Below are 24,809 nucleotides of genomic sequence, written 5' to 3'. Positions count from 1 at the left end.
GAAATACATAAAAGTGCACGAACATTGAACAAGGTCTATGGTAATGGGACTGAGCAATGCATTAACACGTAAACACGCGACCTGAATTATTTTACGAAAACTCCATATACATACCTGACCAAAGAAGACTAGAATATTGCGTACGTTGAAGGTCATTAGTCCGGGACGAAGTATAAACTTTCCCTAAATGAGATGATATCAAACTGGTCATGGACGAGTTTGATATAAAACAACCCCCCTTTATAACCTCTCATGTCGCCCACTAGATAACGCGACCGACGCATGCTTACTTTGTTCTTGTTAGCAGCCGCGCTAGGACATGGGACAAATAAGCCAAGATGTGAACTTTGAACTTCACGTCCCATAATCCACATGAAATGGCGATAAGCTCCACCCAGACCAAGCACTTGTTCACCACGTAGGTTGACGCGTAATGGGAAAGATGGGTCACCACCCGTAGCCACCTTAACACGGAGTTTGGCAGTCGTAACTTTGGACAGCTGGCTTGCTACTTGATACAATTGCGGACCAGTGTCAGCAACTTTGGTGGCTATGTAGGAATGAGTGAAATGCTTTAGAATCCTGGCAAAGATACTTGAGTAAAAGATGCTCAAACCAAAAAAGATCTTCAGATATTGGAAGAAATATTTTCAAATGGTCTCTAAGATCAAACCTTGTGAATTAATGCTTCCTTAAAAAAATGGATTGCTGATTTCACATGAGAATTACAAATGATTATCAATAACATTTCAAGAGAGGCAAAAAATGTCAAACGTATTCCAAAGGTTGGTTGCAAAATCTGGTGGTAAGAGTCAGAACTGACCAATCTTCAAGCACCATACAACAATCAGAAATACTACACTTCTTATGTCAAAGTACAAACCTTCAGTACTCTCAAAAGAACCAATATACACACCCTTTAAGTGTCATGCAAAAAACTACAAATGCTACAGTTCTTATGCCAAAGTACCTTCAATGCTCTCAAGCGGATCAATTGATATTTCCGGAGAAGGATCATCAGAATTGCGTTGAGCAGACAGATCTAACACGCGATTTAACTCGGAGATCTTTGTATTTCTAAACAAGATGTCTTTGGCAGCTGCCAGTAGAGACGACACGCTCATTGTGTATGTCTTTGCAACTCGTAGGTCAACGACTGGTAATACAAGCCGTTGAACAAACTGATTTATGCACTTGTAAAGCATAAAACGAGACCCGATGCTTCGATTGGTATATTCTACAATAAAATTACATGTTGCGTTCTAACGATTTGCAGAAGCTCAGCACAAACAATTTCAAAATTATTTTAAGAATGCAACATACTGTCCAACGAAGCAAATCGAGGATTCATCAAATCGCTTTCCCAAAAGACCTCTTCCGCATTGAATCGTTGTGGAGAAGCGGAAAGATTTTTAGACATGTCATCAACAAACTCAACCAGGACTTTATCATCTTCAAAACTCCACCTTTCATTCTCGCGGCTTACATCTTCTGGGAAGATTTCCGTCGATCTGAATTTGAGAAAAATACGACGCAATCAACGAGTTATAAGCTGATCATAAATTCAATAGATTTGGATAATTTCTGATGACCTGAATGCCACAAACACAGGATATGATTTTGATTAGTAAGAATTTATCAATCTTACCGTCGAAACCTGAAGTCATATCCACATGCGTGAAAAGCCCTCCACACCAGTCTTTTATCTGATTGCACACTCTTTTTTACGTAAAGTAGAAAACCCTGAAAATGGAGTACAGCTTTTTCGCGGGAGTCATTACCACCGTCTTGAACGTCACTATAATGTACCACAACATCCACCAAGTCATCTTTAGTTAATTTTTTACACTCACTCAATGTTTTGAAAAACCCTAAAAGCAAATTTCCGGTTTTATCATCAGCAATATTGTCTGCAGACAGAGCAACGGTATTGGCCAAGTCTGGCAGAGAAACGTCATCTGTTTTAAACTCTGTTTCCTTATTAGAATGGCATAATGCAACGTGATGACAACTCAGGTAGATTTCAGCAAGTGTTTGCAAGGCCATAGATGTGAATGTGTCTGTATTCTCCATGAGTTTATCTGAAAGAAATTTCTCCCAAGCCAAGCAAGCTTTAGTCGCAGCCCAGCCACCCTCGAAGAGAAGCATAGAATTCACCTTTAATACCTAGAAAAGAGAAATGACAAGTGATTGAAGGATAGGTTGGATAATGGTGACATTTATCAATTTGACCATAATATTTCCACATAACATTTAATTATCATAAAAAACCAGAATAACAATAAATATTTTCATAATTATATAATATACCTGTATTGAAGTCCTCGAAGTGCTACTAATCATCAACAGCTTTTCTTGTAACAACCGCTGACGAACCTGATCGACTTGAAGGCTCGTACGTAACTGAACAACCGCTGATCTTGTGAGCTGCTCGACGGACTGATCAACGCATGAAACACCTTCACTCTCTTTATCACCAGGCGTTTTATACATAACGGGCTCGTCTTCCATCATGATTCCATCAACGGGTAGCAATCCTCCAGCTAATCGCGCAGATTTTGTGATAGCTGAAAAACATACAATAACCACGAATATATACTTCTAAACAATTCGGCCACATTTGGATATTCAAGCAACAGTTAAAAAATACCACAGTTTAGAAAGCATGACAGTTTAGAAATTTAGAAAAGCCAATACGCAAAACTTACTCATCGAACAAAACTTGGCCATTTGTACTTCAGACTAAGATAACATCGCTGACATTAAAGAATGTGTATCAACCAAGATGCACTGCGAGTTAATCACAGCGTGACGGCCATTTTGTGGCTCGATAAAATGGCGAATTTTGTTATTGTAGTCCATGCAACTTTGACAAACAATAATAATTAATGTAAAATAGAGTTTTTAATCGATATTTTTCTGCTAAATTTTCAAATAAATTAGACGATGTAGTGACAAAATTGAATTCAGGGTGCTGCAAAAACTAACGATGTCAACATAAACAAAAGCGCGCAATGCATCTTGGTTGACACACATTCTTTAAAATTGTCTTATAACAACACACCTTGCATTACAACATCGAAGCTGAATTCATGTGGAATATTGGTGATTACGATCACTCGATTCCAGGCCATTGAAGGTAGAGGAAGACTAGTTCTCAAAACATCTAAAACCAAGGACTTTCCAGAGGAATCTTTATGTACCAAATGACGGAGTGCGACCAATGTACGCAACAGTCTGCCGAACCAAGCAGGATTCTCTTCTGCTCTATCGTCTTCAGATGACATATCTGTTCGAGAGGATGTGGCTTTCTTTGTGTTAAGCTTTTTGCGTTCACGGAAACGTAGGCGGCGAAGCGTCTGAGGGCTAAAAACCAAATCAATAATCTTTAAGTATAATTTGTTGATTCCAAGTTATAGAGAGCGCTGCAGACCTTGACTCTCTCCCAGGACTCTCCCCCATCTCAGTGACCAATCGTTGGTTCTCGTTCATCACGGGAAGCGATGCGAAGAAAGGAATATATGTGGCGGGATTTTCACCTCCCCCTGTATATACTTCAATACTCAAGTCTTCACTTCTTGACTCTGGTATTCTTCTGCGATCAGAACTTTCCTAAACAGGGAGAGATATGAAGTTGTAAGAGATTATTCTGAATTATGATCCAGAGTTCGATGTATTACAGATCACCTGGGATGTGTCAGCATCATCCTCATCGTCTTCATCATAAACATCACAAGACGTACCCCACAATGCACCAGTATATTCCTTAGAATTCCACTCTGCTCCTAATATCCTTGTACGTAGCTCAAGAGCAGCGAGAATAACATCAAGTAGCGCTTGAAAATAGGAAGAAAACTTCACTTTTTCAAAATTGCAATTCAAGACGAACACCACAGCGTTCGAGCGAGATAGGGACACTTCCTTCTCGAACAACTTGAAAAATTCGCATTTCATGGCAGCCAAAAAACTCGATGAGGATTCAAGAAAAACTTCAAGACGTTCAGCAGACGAGAATTTTGCAAGCAGCCGTAATATTTGTGAAAGAAGATGGAAAATAATCTCGCGGATAAATGGCGAAAGTGTTATTGAAATTAACGTATGTTGTAGCAACGTAAACATAGCGGTGAGGTATGGTGGTTCTGGAATTTTATCAGCTTTGCATGAGACCAACGGCCAACGCATTGAAAATATATGAATAAGTGCTTCCATGGACGCAAGGCACAGCAAAAGCTCTTGAGTAATGCCTTTCACATGTACAATCAGTCCTCTGGCATTGCTGGAGCCGAGCTTGACATGCAAACGATTCGTGGGTAGAAGGCGTCCGAGATTCATGCAGTTCCTTCCATCACCAAAATGGCTGATTTGCTGACCGGAAAAATCGGGATAATGAAGAAGCTTGTATTTGAGAATGTTCCCATCCTTTGAGATTCGACGTCGCCCGTAATAGCCATACATCTCGACACACGGGGAGCGCACTCTTGAAATATACAAAGTTTAGTTTAATAATACTACGTCGCTAACAAACGAAACGATCCCGAATATATCTTCAAAAAGAATGGCTTGTAATTGAAAGAGATACTTAGTTAGGAGCGTTTAGATTGCTATGACAAGGTATGTGTTAGATAAAATTCTTACAGGATGACAAGAAAGGACAGACTTGACAACTGGCATAAGTTTCCATACAAAACACGTAGACAATGCAAGGCTTTATCTACAACATTCGGATCAATTATCGAAAATCTTCTCAGGATGTCAAAGAAAGACAGAGTTAGCTACTAACAGAAGCATCCATACACAAACGTAACATAATATCAAGTTTCTTATCAACATTTGAATTAATCGTCGATGATCTTCACTAAGTGACAAAAATAAGAACACACCGAGGCATGAAGTAATCTGTGGTGGCAAGACAAGAGACTGTCGTAATAGCTGCATTTTCAAAATGGACATCTTTTTGTGCGCTGACGTTGGATACTTCAAACTGTTGCAAGCATTGTGAAAACGACTTCTCAATCACGGATTGAAACAATTGTTCACCAACATCCTGGAACTTCACGTCATCACGCAGAAATGAGTAAAGCAACCGAGTTAGCAGAGAAGATAATTTTTCTTCGTCTTTATAAAAGACAGCGAGGGGTGAACATGACGTTGTTTTAAGACTTTCAACCAACGATTTACTTGCAGCGATGTAACGAGCATTCACAGCACCATCTGAATGAGCATCACGAAGATATTGCTCACTTAGTAACAATATCTCGTCCACATTTGACTCCATATTATTGATGGCTTAAAATGTGGAAATAAATGTAAGTTCAATCGACTATATCCCCAATGGCAATATTCAATTATGTTACCCTATTGACAACGTTCAACAGTGTTACCTTACTGACAACATTCAACAGTGTTACCCTACTGACAACATTCAACAGTGCTACCTTACTGACAACATTCAACAGTGTTACCTTACTGACAACATTCAACAGTGTTACCTTACTGACAACATTCAACAGTGTTACCCTACTGACAACATTCAACAGTGCTACCTTACTGACAACATTCAACAGTGTTACCCTACTGACAACATTCAACAGTGCTACCTTACTGAAAACATTCAACAGTGTTACCCTACTGACAACATTCAACAGTGCTACCTTACTGACAACATTCAACAGTGTTACCTTACTGACAACGTTCAACGGTGTTACCTCACTGATAACGTTCAACAGTGTTACCCCATTACAACATTTAATAGAATCATCAATACCTACCATGAAGGAGTTTGATGGCAGAAGAACGGCAATACATCTTTGTCAGAGCGCTTTCACACTTCCATAAATCTGCGTAGACCTCAAAACTGGCTTTTTCCTGATCTACGAAAGTCAACGATGATAACCGACCAAACGCCGGCGGTTGAGGTTTCACGGCGTGCACTGGGTACCAATAACGAACAACGGAACCCTCGTCCCGGATGTAAACGTCAACCAAAACAAGCTCTTTTGCCTGCAATAGGATGGAGGTTGTCAGAAATTAACAAGAAAAGAATAATAAAAGAAAACGATTAGCTACACTAGTTAGAATATGTGACAAGAGTCGGTGAAGGTTGTGATGAATAAGAAACAAAAATTATTTCTATTCTACATAAACAAACTCACCTTATCTAAATCTTGCACAACACCGCTAAGACCAAATGTCTTTCGCATCAGGGGCTCGGCAAAGCCAGGAAATATTGAAACTGATCTGCATATCTGGACGGTCATTGCTTGGCGCAAATCATTGACGGTAGTCCTATCCAATTCAGCCTCGATATCTTCAATACGTGGAAAGGTGAGAGACGTTGGTAAACCACCACTATCTTCGTAAAGATCTTCCACTGTTGATATAGCGATGTCAATCAAACCTCGAGAAAAAACGAATAACTTAAATCATAGAAATATAGCCTTAAATCATTGAAATTGTCCATAGTATTCTCGGAATTGAATTATGCAGTTTAAAACAACGGCACATGAAGTAAATTTGAATATTTTGTAATAAAGCAAACGCTCCTTCTTACCTTCCATAAGAGCACCCCTGATTTGCTCAAGTCCAGAACGGCGATCAGCCTCACTACGGAATCGACGTCTGATGGTTGGAAATACTTTGATTCCCAAGCCTTGACAAGTAAGCTACGTGGATCTTTGCGGAATGTCTTATGTCTGTTGGCAAGACGACAATCGTCTTCGTCAGCGGTCATGTAAACTGGAGGACCGTTGTCTAACATGAGATCATAACTACTGCCGAGAAACTCCAGTTGGGAGATATGATGATCATAGCCTTTCTCCTGCCACTCCAGAGAGTCAGGTTCCTTTTCTTCAACAACTGTCGAAGTCTGTTGTGTAGAACCTGAAATAGGTCCATCATAAATAAAATGCTTATTTAGGTCCTCCTTAGACATGTACAGCATTCACGGTGAAATCACATTAATGTATTTGCTACAAAAGCCTTTACCTTTTACATTTTCAAAGCAAATCACAAAAAAGCCAAATGTTCATTTTTACATAATTTACAAGCATGCAACAAAGTCGCTTCCGTGATTTCTGAAGATCCTCAGAGATGATTTGTTACAAATACTAAATGCTTCTCAAATCAGAGATGATTTGTTACAAATACTAAATGCTTCTCAAATCAGAAATGATTTGTTACAAATACTAAATGCTTCTCAAATCAGAGATGATTTGTTACAAATACTAAATGCTTCTCAAATCAGAGATGATTTGTTACAAATACTAAATGCTTCTCAAATCAGAGATGATTTGTTACAAATACTAAATGCTTCTCAAATCAGAGATGATTTGTTACAAATACTAAATGCTTCTCAAATCAGAGATGATTTGTTACAAATACTAAATGCTTCTCAAACCTTCGCTATTCTGCACAGGTCCAAGACTGGTGTGAATAACAATCTCTTCAAGTTCATCAGACTCTGTACAGTTAGAAAAGGGCAATTCGGCAAGATCTGCTCTTACTTCGTCTACCGATGAACTATGTACGCTCTCTATGGACATCTTCTGGGTGTTGGCGTCTTGGTAATGAAATAATCGCGTTCCAAAGTTCACAAACACGCGAACATCCTGTAAGGGTTATGCCAAAAAAATTAATAAAATAAATTGTGTCTGCAACGACTGCTGCGTATGAAAGTTTACAATTTTTAACTTGTGCAATAACAAGCAAAGAAAAAATATGTTTGAAGATGTAAATTACCTTCTTTTGAATATGTACGACGGGAAATAGACCACGTTCAACACCATCCAAAACCTCCGATAATCTTTTACCATTATGAGTAAAAAATGCAGTACCAACTCCAGTTGTGTTCTCCTCGCGATCCATCGCCTCCCAACCACAGCCGATGATGTCATGTTCACGCATGCTCAGATTAAACGTGACAGATTTCCAAGAAAGTGGATCGCCAGACACGTATCGTATAGCACGACCAGTACTGTGTAGCATACAGCTACCAGGGGGGACAGTCCAAGCTGAATCAGTGGGGGGATGATTGGGCATGAAACCAAAGGATAAAGAAGGACCCGACTCATTATGATTCCCCTCACCGAGCGACAAGATGTCTGCTTCCCAGTAATAAGAGTTCACCTAGATAAACGTTACGAAACGTTCGTGAAGAAACTTCATAATCTTAAAACTCCGTTTGATTCAAGAATACTCACTCGTGTAGGTATTGTTTTATCAGCAAAGATCAAAGCTCCACGGGGCTGCCTACAGGATGGATTATCACCTGGATCACATACATAATGTACTGAAGTAAGATCACGCATGAAAACACAACCAAATGGAATAGGAAATTCACGCATGATGTCAAATTCGCACGGTGCATCTGATCGCCGCTTTTCCGGGGACAAATCGTGATTGATCGGACGAACGTACTCCTTGAAGAGGGCCCGCAATTCTTCGCAGTGGCTTTCCACCACAACCTGTCGCTCGCCTGGATCTACACTCCTGGCAAAGGTGAGAAGTTTTGCTAGCAAGTCTGGAGAAGTTTCCAAAACATTTCGAGCAATATTTTCGTCGTCAAGACACTCATTCAAAAGAACAAAAAGCCTGGAAAGAAAATATTGACAATTGAAACATTTCGAAGAAGCAAAACTTGCCAATCAAGGCATCAACGTGAAAAATTACAAAATAACCTCGTCTTAATTTCTGCTGAAATCCTTAGGACTTCAAGATTGGAATCGTTGTTTGCAAAAACACTCCTCAGAGATTCTAAAGATCTGTCGTCCTCCAGCATTTTATTGGCAGCCAATACAAGTTTACTGTGAAGAGTTTCATCGATAAGATGCACAACCTAAACATAAAACATTACTGTGAAGAGTTTCATCGATAAGATGCACAACCTAAACATAAAACATTACTGTGAAGAGTTTCATCGATAAGATGCACAACCTAAACATAAAACATTACTGTGAAGAGTTTCATCGATAAGATGCACGACCTAAACATAAAACATTACTGTGAAGAGTTTCATCGATAAGATGCACGACCTAAACATAAAACATTACTGTGAAGAGTTTCATCGATAAGATGCACGACCTAAACATAAAACATTACTGTGAAGAGTTTCATCGATAAGATGCACAACCTAAACATAAAACATTACTGTGAAGAGTTTCATCGATAAGATGCACGACCTAAACATAAACATTACTGTGAAGAGTTTCATCGATAAGATGCACGACCTAAACATAAAACATTACTGTGAAGAGTTTCATCGATAAGATGCACAACCTAAACATAAAACATGCAGAAATTATCTAAAAAAAAATCATTGTAAACAACAAGTAGTTTTCTCAATGAGAATATCCCAACTTTTCCACCACCAGAGACGCACCTTTTCACGAGGTACAAATAAGAGATTTAGAGGGATGTTTATGGGATTGTTAGGATTATAAATGTCAGTGTTCAGCGCCTCGTTATCATCCACAATCACGTGTGCAACGCCTTGTTCAGGGATACGGAGAGGATAGAGCACTTGCTTGAACGTAATCCTTCACCATGTATCTTAAAAAAGATGAAGTTCGTTTAGCACATAAGTAATTTCAAAATATTAAAGGTAAAATTATATACTATCATCAAAAATTACAAAGACAGCATTCTAAGTATACTATACTGCAAAAGGTATTCAGCATAAATTACTAAAGGCCATACGATAAATGTCTATACAAGCACAGGGTGAAGAGAGATCAATGCTGAATAACAATAAGCAGAACATATATTGTATAATTAAGAAATGTCCACAATGTATCCATAAAAGTAAACAGTTTGATGTACACGACTTTAATTAGGTTTCTTCTTCAAATAACACGAAAACAAACCACGAAAATAGAACAGCGAGTTTCTCCAAATAATTATTTACTTACAAAAGCTGAGCATCCTGGCCTGACAGTTTCGTTAAATCCACCCAAAGTGCAGATAATAGCCAAGATTTGCTGCGCAGTTAAAACCAGTGGGACTCATCACCACTAAAGTTCTCGTCTAACACAGGTCCAACAGAGACGAGATCATTAAGGCCTTCTGCAAGAACATCCTTCACAATTGTCGACCATGTTGACTTGGCCTGCATGAGATTACGAAGTAACGCAATAACTTCCGTTGCCATATTGTGAGCAACAGTTCCGCTGACAAAAGGCCGGGTGTTGCCGAGTCTGTGTTACCAAAAACAAAACAAAAAATATAATCAATGGAGATGTTGTCGATAGGCATGTTCTCATTGATGATATACACATATTTTGCATGTGATGTCGATAGTAATTTCTTTAATGGTGGTGTAATTTTTGGTGAAGATGTTGAAATGTTCTCAATTATGTTGAAACGATCACCATCACAAAACAAGTTCCCACAGATAAGATTGAACATGCAAGTATGAGATCACACAGAAAATATTCCGGAAAAAATTAAACAAAAAAAATGTGTTCTTAGGCTTTACCGCGATAAGTTTTTGTTTCTTTCGTAGCAAGCAGCCTCTGATGTTTGTCCTTCGGTTGCCGTCGTCTCCGCCAACATTCCCTTTACCTCGTGCGGGGCTGATAGGCTGACGCAGATACCGGACTGAGCCAATCGTGTGGCTTGTTTCAAACACGTGCTCATGTTGCCCGTAAGGACTTCGGCAAGGCCACGTTCGGTGAGCACACGATTTAAATTTATTGCTCGCTCCATCTGAGAGCCGAGACCAACTTGAAACAAGAATGGTTGACCACTTGAGCTACAGAAACAAAAAGAAATCACTGAAATGCACTTCTCCTTAGCAAATTCCAGACCAATTATAAATTTACAAAACCGAGTTTGTTTCTAAGCGAACAAGCCCTAAGTTTTACGTTTAGCAGCAATATGAAAGTATTTTTTCATTAAAAAGCAACAATGACTGACAACAACACAGATGAACTGCAATTATAGGTAATTATTTTGTATCATGTGACCACATACTAACCAATCACCGTAACCGTTCAACACCACTAACATAACAACGCGCAGTTACCTTAGAACTTTTTGTACAATTTCATGTGCGGGAATATCCCCTCTGTGATGTACATATACCGACAATACTGATATTCCATAACTGGTTGAGCGTCGTTGACGTTTCGTACTTGATGTCACTTCCTCAGAAACATTATTGTGACTAGGTAACAATAGTTGTCCTAATTTATGAAGTAAAACCTTGATTACGGCATGCGAAGACTTTTGATGGGTAGTATGAGATGGCGAGAGTCCTTGAGAAAGCGCATCCGTCGATGGTGAGGTGAGGGGGTCCTTGATATCTGGATCAGTCAGGGGTAAGGAGGAATACAGGAGGGTGAGAGAGGTGAGCACATGTTTCGGCGAGGCTTGGCGATCAGTGACCACAGAAAGAAGAATCTTGGTCATGTGAGGTTGAGTGAGAACGCACTCGCCGAGATTAGTCCTAAAAATGACAATGATTCCCACATGTTTTCATTTAACGAGAACATTGGAAATCAGTGAAGCTTCAAGATATAAGTCTTGAATGAAGTAAATAAAAATTCTGAGAACTTAAACGAGAGCACAACGTTAGCACATCACGAATGAAATGAAAATTTAGTGCATACAATACGACGTGTCCTCACAACAATCAAAGTTCAATTTATTAACCAGTAATCACGTCATGATAGAGAAGGTTCTTCCCCATAGATAACCAATAATAACTACCACAGCCTTGTTCTTCCCCATAAATAACCAATAATAACTACCACAGCCTTGTTCTTCCCAATAAATAACCAATAATAACTAGCACAGCCTTGTTCTACCCCATAAATAATAAATAAAATCTACAAAAGTCATGTCCTTCCCCATAGATAACCAATAATAACTACCACAGCCTTGTTCTTCCCAATAAATAACCAATAATAACTACCAAAGCCATAAACATTAAAGACTTACCCTGAAATTCTTTGCAGTAGTTCTAATACTTCATGCAATGGATCATTAGCGAGATCCTTTTCACGGACTTTTTTTTCAAGATATTGCAGGTAGTTTGTAAGAACCGTGGTCACCTGTCTTGCAACACCAGACCATTCGATAGCCTTAGGATCATGACCTGATAACAAAAATCTGGAATTTAGCTAGAAACGTGACAACGTGCCCATCGATAAGAAGTCTATGCGATAAGAGATTTGACACCGCCATCTTTTTAGACAAATCTTTAACGTTAACATCTACGAACGCCATTTAATTAACACCATTATTTTTGACAACATTTTCCCGACAAACGTCTATTGACAAATTCTCCGTTGGAAACATCTCTATAGATCAAATATGTATTGCATAATCGCAAGTGACTGCTTCACTTTCGAAAACATCCCCAAAACAAATAGCTCCATTGAGAACATTTCTATTAACATGCAACATACATGTCAAATTCTACATTCGAAAATTTCTCATAACAATTACTTAACATATCTCTACCTTCAACAACTTTAAAACCCCAACATTTACTCGTTCTCGTCAATTACACCATACTTACATTTATCGCTCTCCCAAGTGACAAGACGATGAACCAATAATTGAAAGCTTTTCCAAGCATGACTCCTCTGCGTGTAATGCAATAATCCCAAATCACGACTGTTACCGCTGGTCAGTTTATTAAGCATGATCATAAGATTACTACGCAACACATCATCCAGTTGTTGAGGCACAAAAGGGATTGTAGCCAAAACTATAACCTTTTCACAATAAGAAGAAAGCTTTCCCATACACTGATCGACAACCTGACGCAATAACACGCCGTATTCCTCACGAACATCTTTCAGCATACCACTACATTCAAGGTCATCGAGTTTTGCTCCTTGACTCATGACAGAGACAACAACGCCCAGAAGATGTACGCCAGTTGCGCCGAGTGTGGAAGATAGCATCGCGAGTTTGTTCATATGAAGAATGGAAAGCTGGCGATACTTTCCACGACGCCATCGTGTTCGTGCAGCAGAAAGAAATGAGCTACAGGAAACATTCTGATCAAAACTGCTGCCGGCCACGAAACAGAAGATCTGTTCAACAATAGACGGATGATCGTTTTTCACTTCATTACTCCAATCATTGTGGAGGGACGATGTCTTGCTGCGATGACGTAATGTCTTGCTCCATCGACGAAATCTTTGAAGATCTTCTACACCTTGAAGACTGTCCCCAGGATGCTGTAGATGCGGAGCAGAAGCGGATCGAGTTACGTCAGTTGTCACGTTATCTAGATAAAACAGAAATGAATCGTTCTACTAAAGGTATTTCACTAATACAGAATTAGTGTAGACTTCCTATCAAGCATTGCCACAAAAAAAGAAATAATTCGTAGCAAGTCTATATGGAGAACGGTTTAGCACTGATATCACGGATAAAGAAAGTTAGAGGTCTCTAAGAAAAACGGTTTAGAATTGATATCAAGAATCAAGAAAGTTAGAGGTCTCTATGAAGAAAAGTTTAGAATTAATATCCAGGAGGGACAAAATTTGTTACGTTTGATCGTGCCCTTATGCAAGGGCGGCGGAGCATTGACAATTAGGGGGGGAGAGTATTATTCATATATGCATGTTTCACGTAATTACTTTCTATTGAAATCAATTGTGTTTACGGATTATAACATATGAATATATGAATATAGCCCCCCTCATTTATCAATGTTCCGCCGCCGCTGCCCTTATGATAACACTGGCCCAACAAAAGAGCATCCTTTCTGGATAATCAAGAAGTATAGTTAAAACTACTAAAGATATCCAGAATGAATGAACTCCTGTTGATATTAGCAATACCTGTAGTGTTCCTTGAAAAAGCCATCGTAGAATCGTTCTCCATGATTGTTACAGTCAGCAACAGCTCGGCTCTTTCCATTATGTACTTCACATAGCTGCTCGTGCGTGGAAACTCGCTGCTCACGTCAATATCGTAATGGCAACCAGCAACTGCAGTGGACTCAGACTCCAAAATTTGAATTAGTCTTCCAACGGATTTCTCGTGATCGAAAGCGTCAAAAACGATTCCTTTAAGATTACAAAGTAGTTCGAGTTCCTTCGCTTTATCTTCCTGCAAATGATAATCGTTGAAAAAGGTCGCTGTAGGCTGCAGATTCCCTTCATGAATGTCAACAAGATCTTGGGACCATTTCTTTTCCAATTCTGCCATAGCTTGAAGCTGACGGACTAAGGCATCGATACGAAAGAATGCTTCATCGGCAACATCAAGAAGCTCAGAAAATTCCACCTTTTTCGAAATATCAAGCTTTGCCAGTTCAAACTTTCCAACACACGACGCAAAACCGTAATGTTTCACGATTGCACTCAGGACAGCAGTCTCTATGGTAAGCGGACGAACAACTTTCTGTATGCTCGGGCGCAAGGTTGGTCGTTGACTCTGACAACATGACCGTAACTTATCGACAGTTGAAGCACTCAATGGATTGTAAGTTTTGAGAGGATTTGATGTATCCGTTTTTGGTGAGTCATGAATTATTGTATGACTGTCTCTCCATACGCATCTCTGGAGGAGTTTCGATTTAAGCAATGAAGAACAACGTTGTTCAACTTCCGAGGGAAAAGGTCCACAGTACATAGTGGTCAGCAGGTTGTACGTGAAATGCGAAGACGCCAAAGCGGCATCCGTGTACATATCAAGACTGTTCTTGTGTTTGTTTCTCTCTTTCACCAATTCTGGATCGGCTGCAATCAAGACGCCATACCCCCAGACAGCTTTATCGGGCGTCGCTCGCTCACGAGTACTTTTCACGTCCAAACACAACAAGACTGTGTCACCATTTACCTTGTTTAAATAAAGCAGTAAAGTTGCATTGATTGAGACATAAATATGTTCACGGAAAACCACAGAAATACATCGTAATCCCAACACAGAACACGTACAAAGAAATCAAAAATAACATGGTCATACAAGCGAATGATAAATGTAAAAAACACCTTCACTATTTCTTTAGGCCAGCCAGTCTTTACAACACTTCGACCACCATATCCGTAACAATTCCCGCCATATTCACCAACTTTCGTACAGTTAGTGTTCTCCCCAGCATACACAACAAGCTGATATAAAAACAATGTGCAGTGTTAATTCAGCATTGTTAATACACACAATTCTTTTACCAACTCCACCACTATTCATGCCATCAAAAACATATCTAATACATTTTTCGGCAACATGCGCAACATCTACCTATCATCCTGATTAAAAGGACATCGGTTAGTCAATTAGCGAAAAGTCAGCACTTCTAAAACCTTTCCATGAAACGACATGTTCTAAAATATAGGCAAATGCCTCTCCGTTGTTTTTGATGTTAAAGAAAATTTTATCAAATGCACCAAATCTTGAAAATTTGACTCGCACGTAACTCAAAAAAGATACACTAAATCATATCAGAAATATCAATACTGAGAACAACCAAGATGATTACATCTTTATTGAAGAACAGATCTTGAAAATATCCAAATTAACTATACTTCACAAATACGGCACCTCCATTTAAGATATATAAATACCTTATCGTAGTCATACTGGGTGGCACATCTTTCATCAAACTTCAAATACAATGCCTTCGCTCCATAAAGCGTGACTCTTCTTTGAGACACGTACTCATCACACACGGGATGCATGCTAGCTACAATCTGTGGTGCCAGCCATGGTTTTGGAATGGAGACTTTATCGAAGGGGGTCTTGCTATCTTTATCTGTTGACGTCATTTTGCATCGAGGTTGCGTCAACGATGTGTGACGCAACGGTGAGAGTTTTCGATAAAGTGAAGCAATCTGTTCAAAGATGTGATGGCACGTCAAGCTATATTTTACTGGAGAACAGCGATTTACTGATGAAATAGTTTTGCTTTCTTTGCATAAAACATTATCTCGTAAAAGGCAAACTTAATACAGCACGCGAAAAATCGTAAACCAGAACCACATCATTCAAAACTCGTAACGAAGTCATATAATGCTTACTAAACGCAGATTTTTACAACAAACAAACGCTAAACAAAGAGTACGACCCAAAGGTTTCAAACTCACCTTGGCAAGAGTAACGGTAAGTTCTAAGCTTGATGTAACCAATAGTTTACACGCAGCAAGGTTGCAAATGTTTTGAGAACACAAAGCGGTTAGAAATATCGGCATTACATGATGGAAGATAGATGATTTCATTGCCATGTGCAACAATGTCAGTTTATCTTCTAAACCAGGCGTAGTCTTAGCGTCTATGGCAGTAAAGACATCAAGAACTGTACAAGACACCTGTGAAAGACATGATGAACGTGTCATATAACGTGTAAGAATGATGAGAAAGGAAGCGTTAAAGAAGAAAAATGTTAAACCTCCTTGAATGAGTCCAATAATCTCGAGAAAAATCTTCGACATCACCCTGAGAATTCAGAAAATATTCAATTGAGCAGGTTCAGTCATGAAATAGATTAAAAGTAATCCACCTTTCCGACGGTAAGCACATGTGTCAAAGATACGACATCAAATTACAAAATTTGGACAATCAAATGGTCGGACATAGCATTGTATTTGAAAAATGGTGGCAATAAAATAGAAAGAAGATGCCCTTCGGGCATTTTAAATATTATTTAAAAATGCAGAACGATTAAATATAAAAGCAGAAGGTGCAAGAGTGAATAAAAACCATTTTCCGTCAAATCAGAGGAAAGCTTGGATATGACATGCAATATATATGCAGATACAAAGTTATAGAAAAAAATAAAAACATTTCTAACGTTGTCGCGGATATTACGATTGCCGTAACAAAGTGCTGATGATTTTGATGACAAAGAGCATGCCAAAAATATATGATTGAAAACTTGCTCAGTGCATAAACAAGCACCAATTTTAGAGCTCGCTCTGTCACAAATTCATTGAGAATTAATCTGAGCATGCGTAGTCAACTGCATCAACTCTCCAAGTTTATGGTCATGGCAACGACCAACTGTATGTACTAGTACCGATTATGGAGTAATTGGCTTGCTCAGTCACAAATTTTCAGATAAATAATCTGAGCACGCGCAGTTTGCTTGAGCATGCGCAGTCAACTTGACAAGCTGCCCAAGTTCATGGTCATGGCAACGACCAACTACATCTACTAGCACAGATTTTGAAGTTAATAGCATGCTTAGTAACAATTTAATATTGAAATCATCTGCGCATGCGCTCAAGCATGCGCAGTCCACTTCACTAATTGTTCATGGTCATGGCAACGACTAACTAGATGCACTTGCACTACTTTCGTGGCAATTAGCTCACTTAGTCGCAAATTATCAAAGAAATAATCTGGGCATGCGCAGTAGTGACTTTAATAATACCACAACTTTCGTAAGCCTTTGAATTTATGTATATATAAATATATAAAGGCAATACTAGGTATAGTAGATGTCAACTAGCAGTGGAAGCTGGGTGCGATATAGTATGCAGTGGCTTAGGGGCCCACACTTCGGTGGCGACCGCACTCTCCCTGCGTACCCGAGCAAAGCCTATCGCAGGTGATCTCGGGGTCTGATAGGCGGTAGCTTGCTATTGCATCTCCCAAGTAGGATAGCGTGGAGGGGCCGAAATCTCCTACCAAAACGTTAACATGCGGCGTTCTAGTGCCTTACGCTTAAGAGGGTATCGGGAAGGATGGACCGAAAACGGGGTTTTTTGCTTTTCAATTTTATCTTTTTGTTTATAAAATAAACCAATGTTCATAAATAAAACCAAGCAATGTTTGAATTTTCTCAGTCACAAATTTTCGGATAAATCATCTGCCCATCCGCAGTCGACTTGACCAGTAGCCCAAGTTCATGGTCATGGCAACTACCAACTGCATCCACTAGCACCGATTTTATTGCTACTATTTTACATAAACAACACTATGTCCGACCATTTGATTACGAGAATTTTGTAATTTGATCTCGCATTTTTCACATGAGTGTCAACCGTCGGAAAAGTGGATTAAGTAAAAAGAGATGGCAAAAGAAGACTTCAACGAAAGCAAAAAATAGAGCAAAAGAAGAAACGTTTGCCATGAAACGCAGATGGCGAAGATCCCACTATTCTTAGTAGCATTCATTCAATCCATACAACCCACAAACTTACGGGAAATGAAGGTTCATGTCCAAGGTACAACTCTTCAAATGTCTTCGTAACCATCGCCTTAAGGTAGGCCAACAAAGGAGAAAGACACTACAAATGAAGCGCAATGCAAATTTTAGTCGCAAATATTTAATTTGAATTGTAATGAATAAGGTGGACGCCACTCACGGGAAATTCATCATCACCCGTTCTTCCATCTTTAGCCAGGGATATGATAGAGCAGGATTCTACAGTGCAGTGATGGATAATCGTGTACAAAACATCTTCCGTAAGCCTAATGTACAAAAGAAAACGTAGAACATTTTAATGATGGCAAGCGCATTTAAGCATTAAAATAATCACGCTTCGTAGTTAATGAAACAAATTCGTTAAAGTCCTCTCACCATCCAGGGCAGCTACTATCATGTTGTTGATCATTGATAAGAGCATTAGTAAAATCACGAAGAAGAGCATTCTTTAAGTAGACAATTCCATTATCATCGCCTGAAATTAACCATTTTACGACACATATATTGCATCAATACATTTTTTGCATTTGATTTGTTTTCTTCATTGGGTAATGTAATGTAAGTCGATCGTTCGGTCAGTAACATAGTTCTTATTGCAGATTACAATGATTGTAAATCAAAGGGAGCAGTAACTAGAGATCCAAGGATAGTACATACGTTCATTAAAAAGAATCATCATTACGGCACTTTGCTCTGTGATGGATGGATAAAATATCCCCAGACATAATCTAAAATGGTAAAACATACCACAAATACTATTTAACACAGCAACTATGTTAAATTGAGCACACCACATCAGCATAATGACGTCATAAACATTTTTTGGCGTGTAGTTTGATTTAAATCACATGGTGCGGGATTTATGCGACATATCAAATTATTATACCATGCCAGAAGTTTTACTAGTGAAATTGATTTATGAAACTGTACATGAAAAATCTAGGAAACATATGGATAGAGAGAGACAATGATATATAATACGTGATCAGTGTTTACCTAAGTGTTTGACAAGCTTCGCGACGAACATCATCATAAACGTCGACAATATCACAACAGATGACTTTCCAAATACACAACCTGTTACAGAAAATAAAAAACAAAATATTCAAGTACGATAATGAAAAGGATGGGAATGAATACTTACTTTGATTTCATTACCTTACAGATGCTACTAGATCTTCGTTCAATTTCAAAGCTTTTGAAAGTTCCCTAGTGTACAATACCTACAACCAAAAACAGCATGACAGGATAACGTATTTATTATTGGGTGAATATGGATGATTAAAACTATGTACCAAACAACTGCATGATACATATCAGAAAGTAGATCTGGTAGTTCTATTCACGTTACGTATTATAAGACAAACAAAAGGTTTGGATTTGATAACTAGTCAGCAACTGCCAACTTCACTTATCACTCGCAAAGTTTCAGCTGACGGAGAAGTTGATTCATAAAAAAGTACTGACGCCAGCTTTATTATTTCTTGATTGATAGATACCTGTATGAGAATGAAAATAGCATGAATCACGACTTGATCATGTTCGCGGACAGCGTGATCCAAAATCTCATAGATCTGTCGGTGATACTCATCATCCAAAGTCACATCGTACTTCAACAAGTCATCGTCAGATGATGCACAAGACGAGAGAAATCCTATTTGCAATGCAACAGCTGTCAGACAATCTGAGGGACTGATCGTATTATTATTTTCAAATACATCTAAACGAGAAGAAAAAGAACATGAAATAGCATCGATTGCTCATTAAATCATCATCAATGTCATGGATAAAAGACCTTGAGATTTTGACTCTATCTTATGGACAACGTGATGATATGACAGAGCTCCAACATTTCGCCATTCTTCGACGCAATTCTCGTTGTTCGTCCAAATTTGATTATTAAAATGATCATAACAGACACCTGTTTTCAGTATAAAATAGATCGTGCTTCAACTCCATAACGTTGGTGGAAACGTAGCAACATATTTACCTGTATTCATCAGCGATATATTTTGCCATTTAGGATTCTCAGCTTTAGGAACATCAATAAGATTCACGTCATCCACAAACCTTCCATCCATCACAGAGAAACAACGATTAAAAGGCGCTAATAAAACATAACAAAATGGTAGGGACTCAAATGACGAAAGGGTCGACTAAATGATCGTCATCAAAAAACGTGTCATTTCTCATAGAGATAAACAATAGATTGCAAACATACCATATCATAATTCATATTTTATGCACATAAACATAAGGAACTAAACATACCATACCATCCCACAAACACATAAACATAAGGTACCGAACATACCATACCATCCCACATACACACAAACATAAGGTACAAAACATACCATATCATCCCACAAACACACAAACAAAAGGTACAAAACATACCATACTATCCCACAAACACATAAACATAAGGTACAAAACATACCATACCATCCCACAAACACATAAACATAAGGTACAAAACATACCATACCATCCCACATACACATAAACATAAGGTACCGAACATACCATACCATCCCACATACACATAATCATAAGGTACCGAACATACCATACCATCCCACATACACACAAACATAAGGTACAAAACATACCATATCATCCCACAAACACACAAACAAAAGGTACAAAACATACCATACTATCCCACAAACACATAAACATAAGGTACAAAACATACCATACCATCCCACATACACATAAACATAAGGTACCAAACATACCATACCATCTCACATACACATAAACATAAGGTACCAAACATACCATACCATCTCACATACACATAAACGAGACGTTACCTTTACTAACAGGATAGCTCTGATGATAAGGATGGCCAATCATCATAACGAGAAATGTTCCATCTGTGAGCATACTAGCTCGTAGCAAGGAGTTTGTAGTAAGACCACAGCTGGTCTTGTCTGCAAAAGTTAATCCCATCACGATTATGGGTAGCATTAACTTATATTCATATTGATGATAAGATATCAGAATATAACACATCAACAATCAATGAAAAAACGACGGGTCTTACTGTTGTCCTCCCGCGATGGAGAAGATAGATTGACAGGTCTTATGGCGAGCGGCATGCTGAATTCATTGGTCACAGCAGGTTCGCTTTTATGACTTAAAACAACAGGGTCGCGCAAAGGGGCGACAAAGTATTTTCCGTCCTCTTCCTGAAATTTTAAAGAAAATTATAAACATGCAATACACCCATTTTTAACATTTTGATAGACAATCCCAGTTGCTGTTTTTCTCAAATTCATAAATCGCAATGATAAACTCCACTTAACAATAAATGGTTACAATGCATTCTTGAAGAACTATGGCGTTCACACATTTATAAATGTCACTGTAAATCATTGGATATCGCAACTGTCGTAATATTTTCTGCAGAAAGAGTTAAAAAAATTAAACTGTTCGTGCATTTCTCAGCCTCAGCTTTATGATATAAAACAGATACGCAATGCGTACATTGGGCTGGCTTAGCAAATGAGTAAAAGATTGCAATATTCTTTGCACTTACAATTTACACAAATTTGATAGTCTGTTTTAGTAAAATAGATGTTAGACTATGAGCAACAAGCTGAGTTTGTCTTGCGTAGAGATTCGATTTGTATGAATCACATAACCGCAACATAAATCATAAATTTCTTTTCGATAAGGAGTCGCAGAAACAACAAGAATAATAATCCAATTACCTTTAAAGCTAAAATCTCCAAATATACTTCAATTGAATTAGCCGTTCCATTTGTTGATCCTGATTGGCTGACAGGAGTATCTCGACCACCGGTTTTTGAAAGAACTGCATTGTAGTACACCCAATATATTAACAATCCATCTGTGATGACATTTACAGTTTTTCTGTTTGAGACAGCCGTATTATGATGCAAACTGTACTCAACACTCGATCTGATCTGAGAAACCAACACACAAACATTACAAACTGCTGCAGCACTGACTTATTGTGAAAGAGAAGATAATCTTGATTAAATGAACAATAACAGATAAGAATACACTTGTGCACACATGAGACCGTTGGGAAAACATTTTATCGCGTGTGCAAATGTTAGACACGAGAGCGACACAACTTTGTAAATTTTTTTAGCACTCATCAAAATTTTTAGTCCTTAATTAAGCGAACGCTCTAAAAACGTTCTAAAAACAGTATGGGGCAAAAGAGGCCTTATAAACGCAAACAATAAGATCACACGTGACGTGAGATTGACCTTGAAATACCCGTATAGCAATCAAAAGTATGAGGTCTGTATTACTAACCAACAATGTTTTTGTGTCAATAATTTCAGCAAAATGTTTTGTTCCTTGTGCTCCATCGGCTGTGTTTTGCCGAAATAGAAGTTTACCAGCAACAAAACACATAAAACCACCAGGAAAGCTTCCGTTTGACTCATACACGTGACCTCTGATAAAATAGAAGAAGACAAAAAGTTGCATGAATCATGTATTGAATTATTTTTGAGGAAATATTCTTCAAAAGATAAGTATGAGGATTAGCACATTTGTAGGTTGTATACACAGACCTGATTGTGTTTTGTTTACCAGTTCCCAACTTCACAAGGCACGATACGTGTAATATGTACAAAAACTTTCCATCACAAGTGATTGTACTACCTTTCATACAACCTACATATAGAACAATGAAACTTGTTTGGAGCTTTTGGGATATCAACTAAGAAAAAGTCATTTATAGTTTATTGAAGCGAACAAGACCATCAAATTAATGCTTCGATTGCTTTGATAAAAGTCATAATCGATGCCACAATTTAAACTTGAACATTTCAAATTAATTGAGTGCTTCTTGAAAGATTTATGTTTTTCTATAAATAACTCTAGCACAACATGTGCCTGGGGTATCGAATGTTAAAAGATTATGTGAGAGTTATGTAATATTGACATGCCTGGTCTGCACGGCTTCAAAGAATTTCAATTTTACTGACCTATATAATTCCTCACAATAACTGGATAAAGATTAAAACAATCTTTGTACTTTCATATCCTAAAGCAATACCTGGACCTGGCAGCTCATATTTCCACGTTTTTTTCAGGTTTGATGCTAAAACAACACTTGGTTTGACTTGCCATCCACATTTCTCATAATGAACAGTTTTTTCCAACATAACTGCAAGTGAAAGCATGCTCAATCTGTCTTTGATTTTTTGAAGCATCAATAAAGATTTGGTGAACAAGCTCAGTGATAACCTGTAAACGAAAACTATATCAGTAATGATTGATTGTTATGGAATACCCATAATAATATACCATAAATAACAGGACACAATACTTGACTGTGAATAGTGAGCACCTAATCTTTAACAAGAGCATAACAGTTTGTAGCAAAATTGATAAGTTTGTATGTACGGTACAAAAATATGCACGTACAAATTGTTACATATCATGAACATAGGAATATCCGATGAATTGAAAACCAATGAATTTCAAAGGAGCTTAAAGATGGGACATCATGCATATATGAATATCCCCACTCTCACACAATTATCCACCGTTCAACATCCATTGCGCAAGTCATTTTGTCAATTGGTAATGTCTTAAACTAAATACATGCAAGCAATCAATAAAAAAAGGGATATCTCTAAAATTGCAAGAAATCTTAATTCCCATGTACAATCCTTTGAGGGACAGAGGGGACATACCCTCCCACACTCTTTAGGACAACACTGTTTGGACAACTGTCACTACACCCTGAACCATTTTTGAAAACGGATTTGCACCCTCGTCCACATTGCTGGAGAGGTTATACAAAGATGAAAAAAAATTTATTAATGTAAACCATATCTTGATGGTGTGTTTTTATATTGGAGTTGCATAATCCGATAAGTAATAAATTTTGGCTCAAATGAGAGCTTTGAACCTGTAGCAGGTTGATATATTACCTGGCACAAGCCAGCGAAACAAGACATCCAATGATTATTTCATTTTGTGTCTGTTCTTCAATTTGTCCATCTACAGTACTAACAAGGTCTACGTTTTCTTTGCCCTCGACTTCGTCGGCTAGCCATCCCGTTAAAAGATCCGCCAGACCAGTCACGCAATTCAACGGCTCGTCACGTAGTGAATTCGGTTTGCAATCTTTCAGACATTGAAATAAAATTTGTGTTGACTGTTGGGCTAAACAACTGTCTATTTTACTGTGCGACTTTATTAAAGGAATAAGCAAAAGCAGGCTAATGTGTGAAGAAAATTCCGCGGACTCCGCACGGTTCTTTGTGACAGTTGACAACTGCAGACCCTTGGAGTTGGTTGTGCTGCTGTTCTTGGACGAGCGCTTTGAGTTGTGTCGTTCTCGCCATAATTTCTCCAAAGCTCTTAGACGGTACAGAAAATACATGGCATATTCGCTTTTCTGAGTGACAAACAACGATTGCAGTTCCTTGGCAGAGTTATTTGCGCTGTATTTGACTGAGTGCGAGTCAAAGTCATTTTGTTGTTCACCTGTGATGTCTGCTGAACAGCCAGAACTCAATTCACGGGGTATTTCTGTTAAATTTACAATATGGTTAATACGTTCATCTTCAAATATACTTTCCTCTTCAATATAGCTCCACGATACGGGTTCTCCAAATGCAACTGTACCCATTAAATTTGCTTTTTTGAACAACTTCTTGACAGCAGCTATTTGTACATTTAAATTCGTAGA

General features: G+C 38.3%; 1 protein-coding gene across 1 annotated transcript in view; it reads right to left on the bottom strand.

The window, feature by feature from the left end:
- Positions 1–24,809, bottom strand: part of LOC124435228 (probable E3 ubiquitin-protein ligase HECTD4) — a 27,029-nt gene extending 2,220 nt beyond the window's left edge. The window contains 47 exon segments of the mRNA XM_046985170.1: positions 115–183; positions 291–550; positions 971–1,237; positions 1,324–1,511; positions 1,649–2,166; positions 2,311–2,567; positions 3,065–3,366; positions 3,434–3,612; positions 3,688–4,477; positions 4,881–5,286; positions 5,769–6,000; positions 6,153–6,397; positions 6,551–6,640; positions 6,643–6,879; positions 7,397–7,607; positions 7,738–8,124; positions 8,199–8,589; positions 8,676–8,833; positions 9,377–9,520; positions 9,906–9,997; positions 10,000–10,190; positions 10,472–10,747; positions 11,021–11,443; positions 11,938–12,094; positions 12,521–13,240; positions 13,800–14,802; positions 14,955–15,074; positions 15,528–15,794; positions 16,047–16,239; positions 16,242–16,268; positions 16,349–16,395; positions 18,105–18,191; positions 18,270–18,375; positions 18,485–18,584; positions 18,767–18,837; positions 19,106–19,186; positions 19,268–19,332; positions 19,609–19,829; positions 19,905–20,030; positions 20,100–20,216; positions 20,932–21,051; positions 21,165–21,309; positions 21,835–22,050; positions 22,412–22,556; positions 22,675–22,777; positions 23,163–23,353; positions 24,046–24,809. Of these exon segments, the coding sequence (XP_046841126.1) occupies positions 115–183; positions 291–550; positions 971–1,237; positions 1,324–1,511; positions 1,649–2,166; positions 2,311–2,567; positions 3,065–3,366; positions 3,434–3,612; positions 3,688–4,477; positions 4,881–5,286; positions 5,769–6,000; positions 6,153–6,397; positions 6,551–6,640; positions 6,643–6,879; positions 7,397–7,607; positions 7,738–8,124; positions 8,199–8,589; positions 8,676–8,833; positions 9,377–9,520; positions 9,906–9,997; positions 10,000–10,190; positions 10,472–10,747; positions 11,021–11,443; positions 11,938–12,094; positions 12,521–13,240; positions 13,800–14,802; positions 14,955–15,074; positions 15,528–15,794; positions 16,047–16,239; positions 16,242–16,268; positions 16,349–16,395; positions 18,105–18,191; positions 18,270–18,375; positions 18,485–18,584; positions 18,767–18,837; positions 19,106–19,186; positions 19,268–19,332; positions 19,609–19,829; positions 19,905–20,030; positions 20,100–20,216; positions 20,932–21,051; positions 21,165–21,309; positions 21,835–22,050; positions 22,412–22,556; positions 22,675–22,777; positions 23,163–23,353; positions 24,046–24,749 (11,445 nt within the window). The 5' untranslated portion in view covers positions 24,750–24,809.

This window comes from Xenia sp. Carnegie-2017, unplaced genomic scaffold (genome assembly GCF_021976095.1).
Source record: "Xenia sp. Carnegie-2017 unplaced genomic scaffold, XeniaSp_v1 HiC_scaffold_14, whole genome shotgun sequence".
In the NCBI taxonomy this organism is placed as follows: Eukaryota; Metazoa; Cnidaria; class Anthozoa; order Malacalcyonacea; family Xeniidae; genus Xenia; species Xenia sp. Carnegie-2017.
The sequence above is the reverse complement of the archived record's forward strand: the minus strand, read 5'-3'. Positions and strand labels throughout refer to the sequence as shown.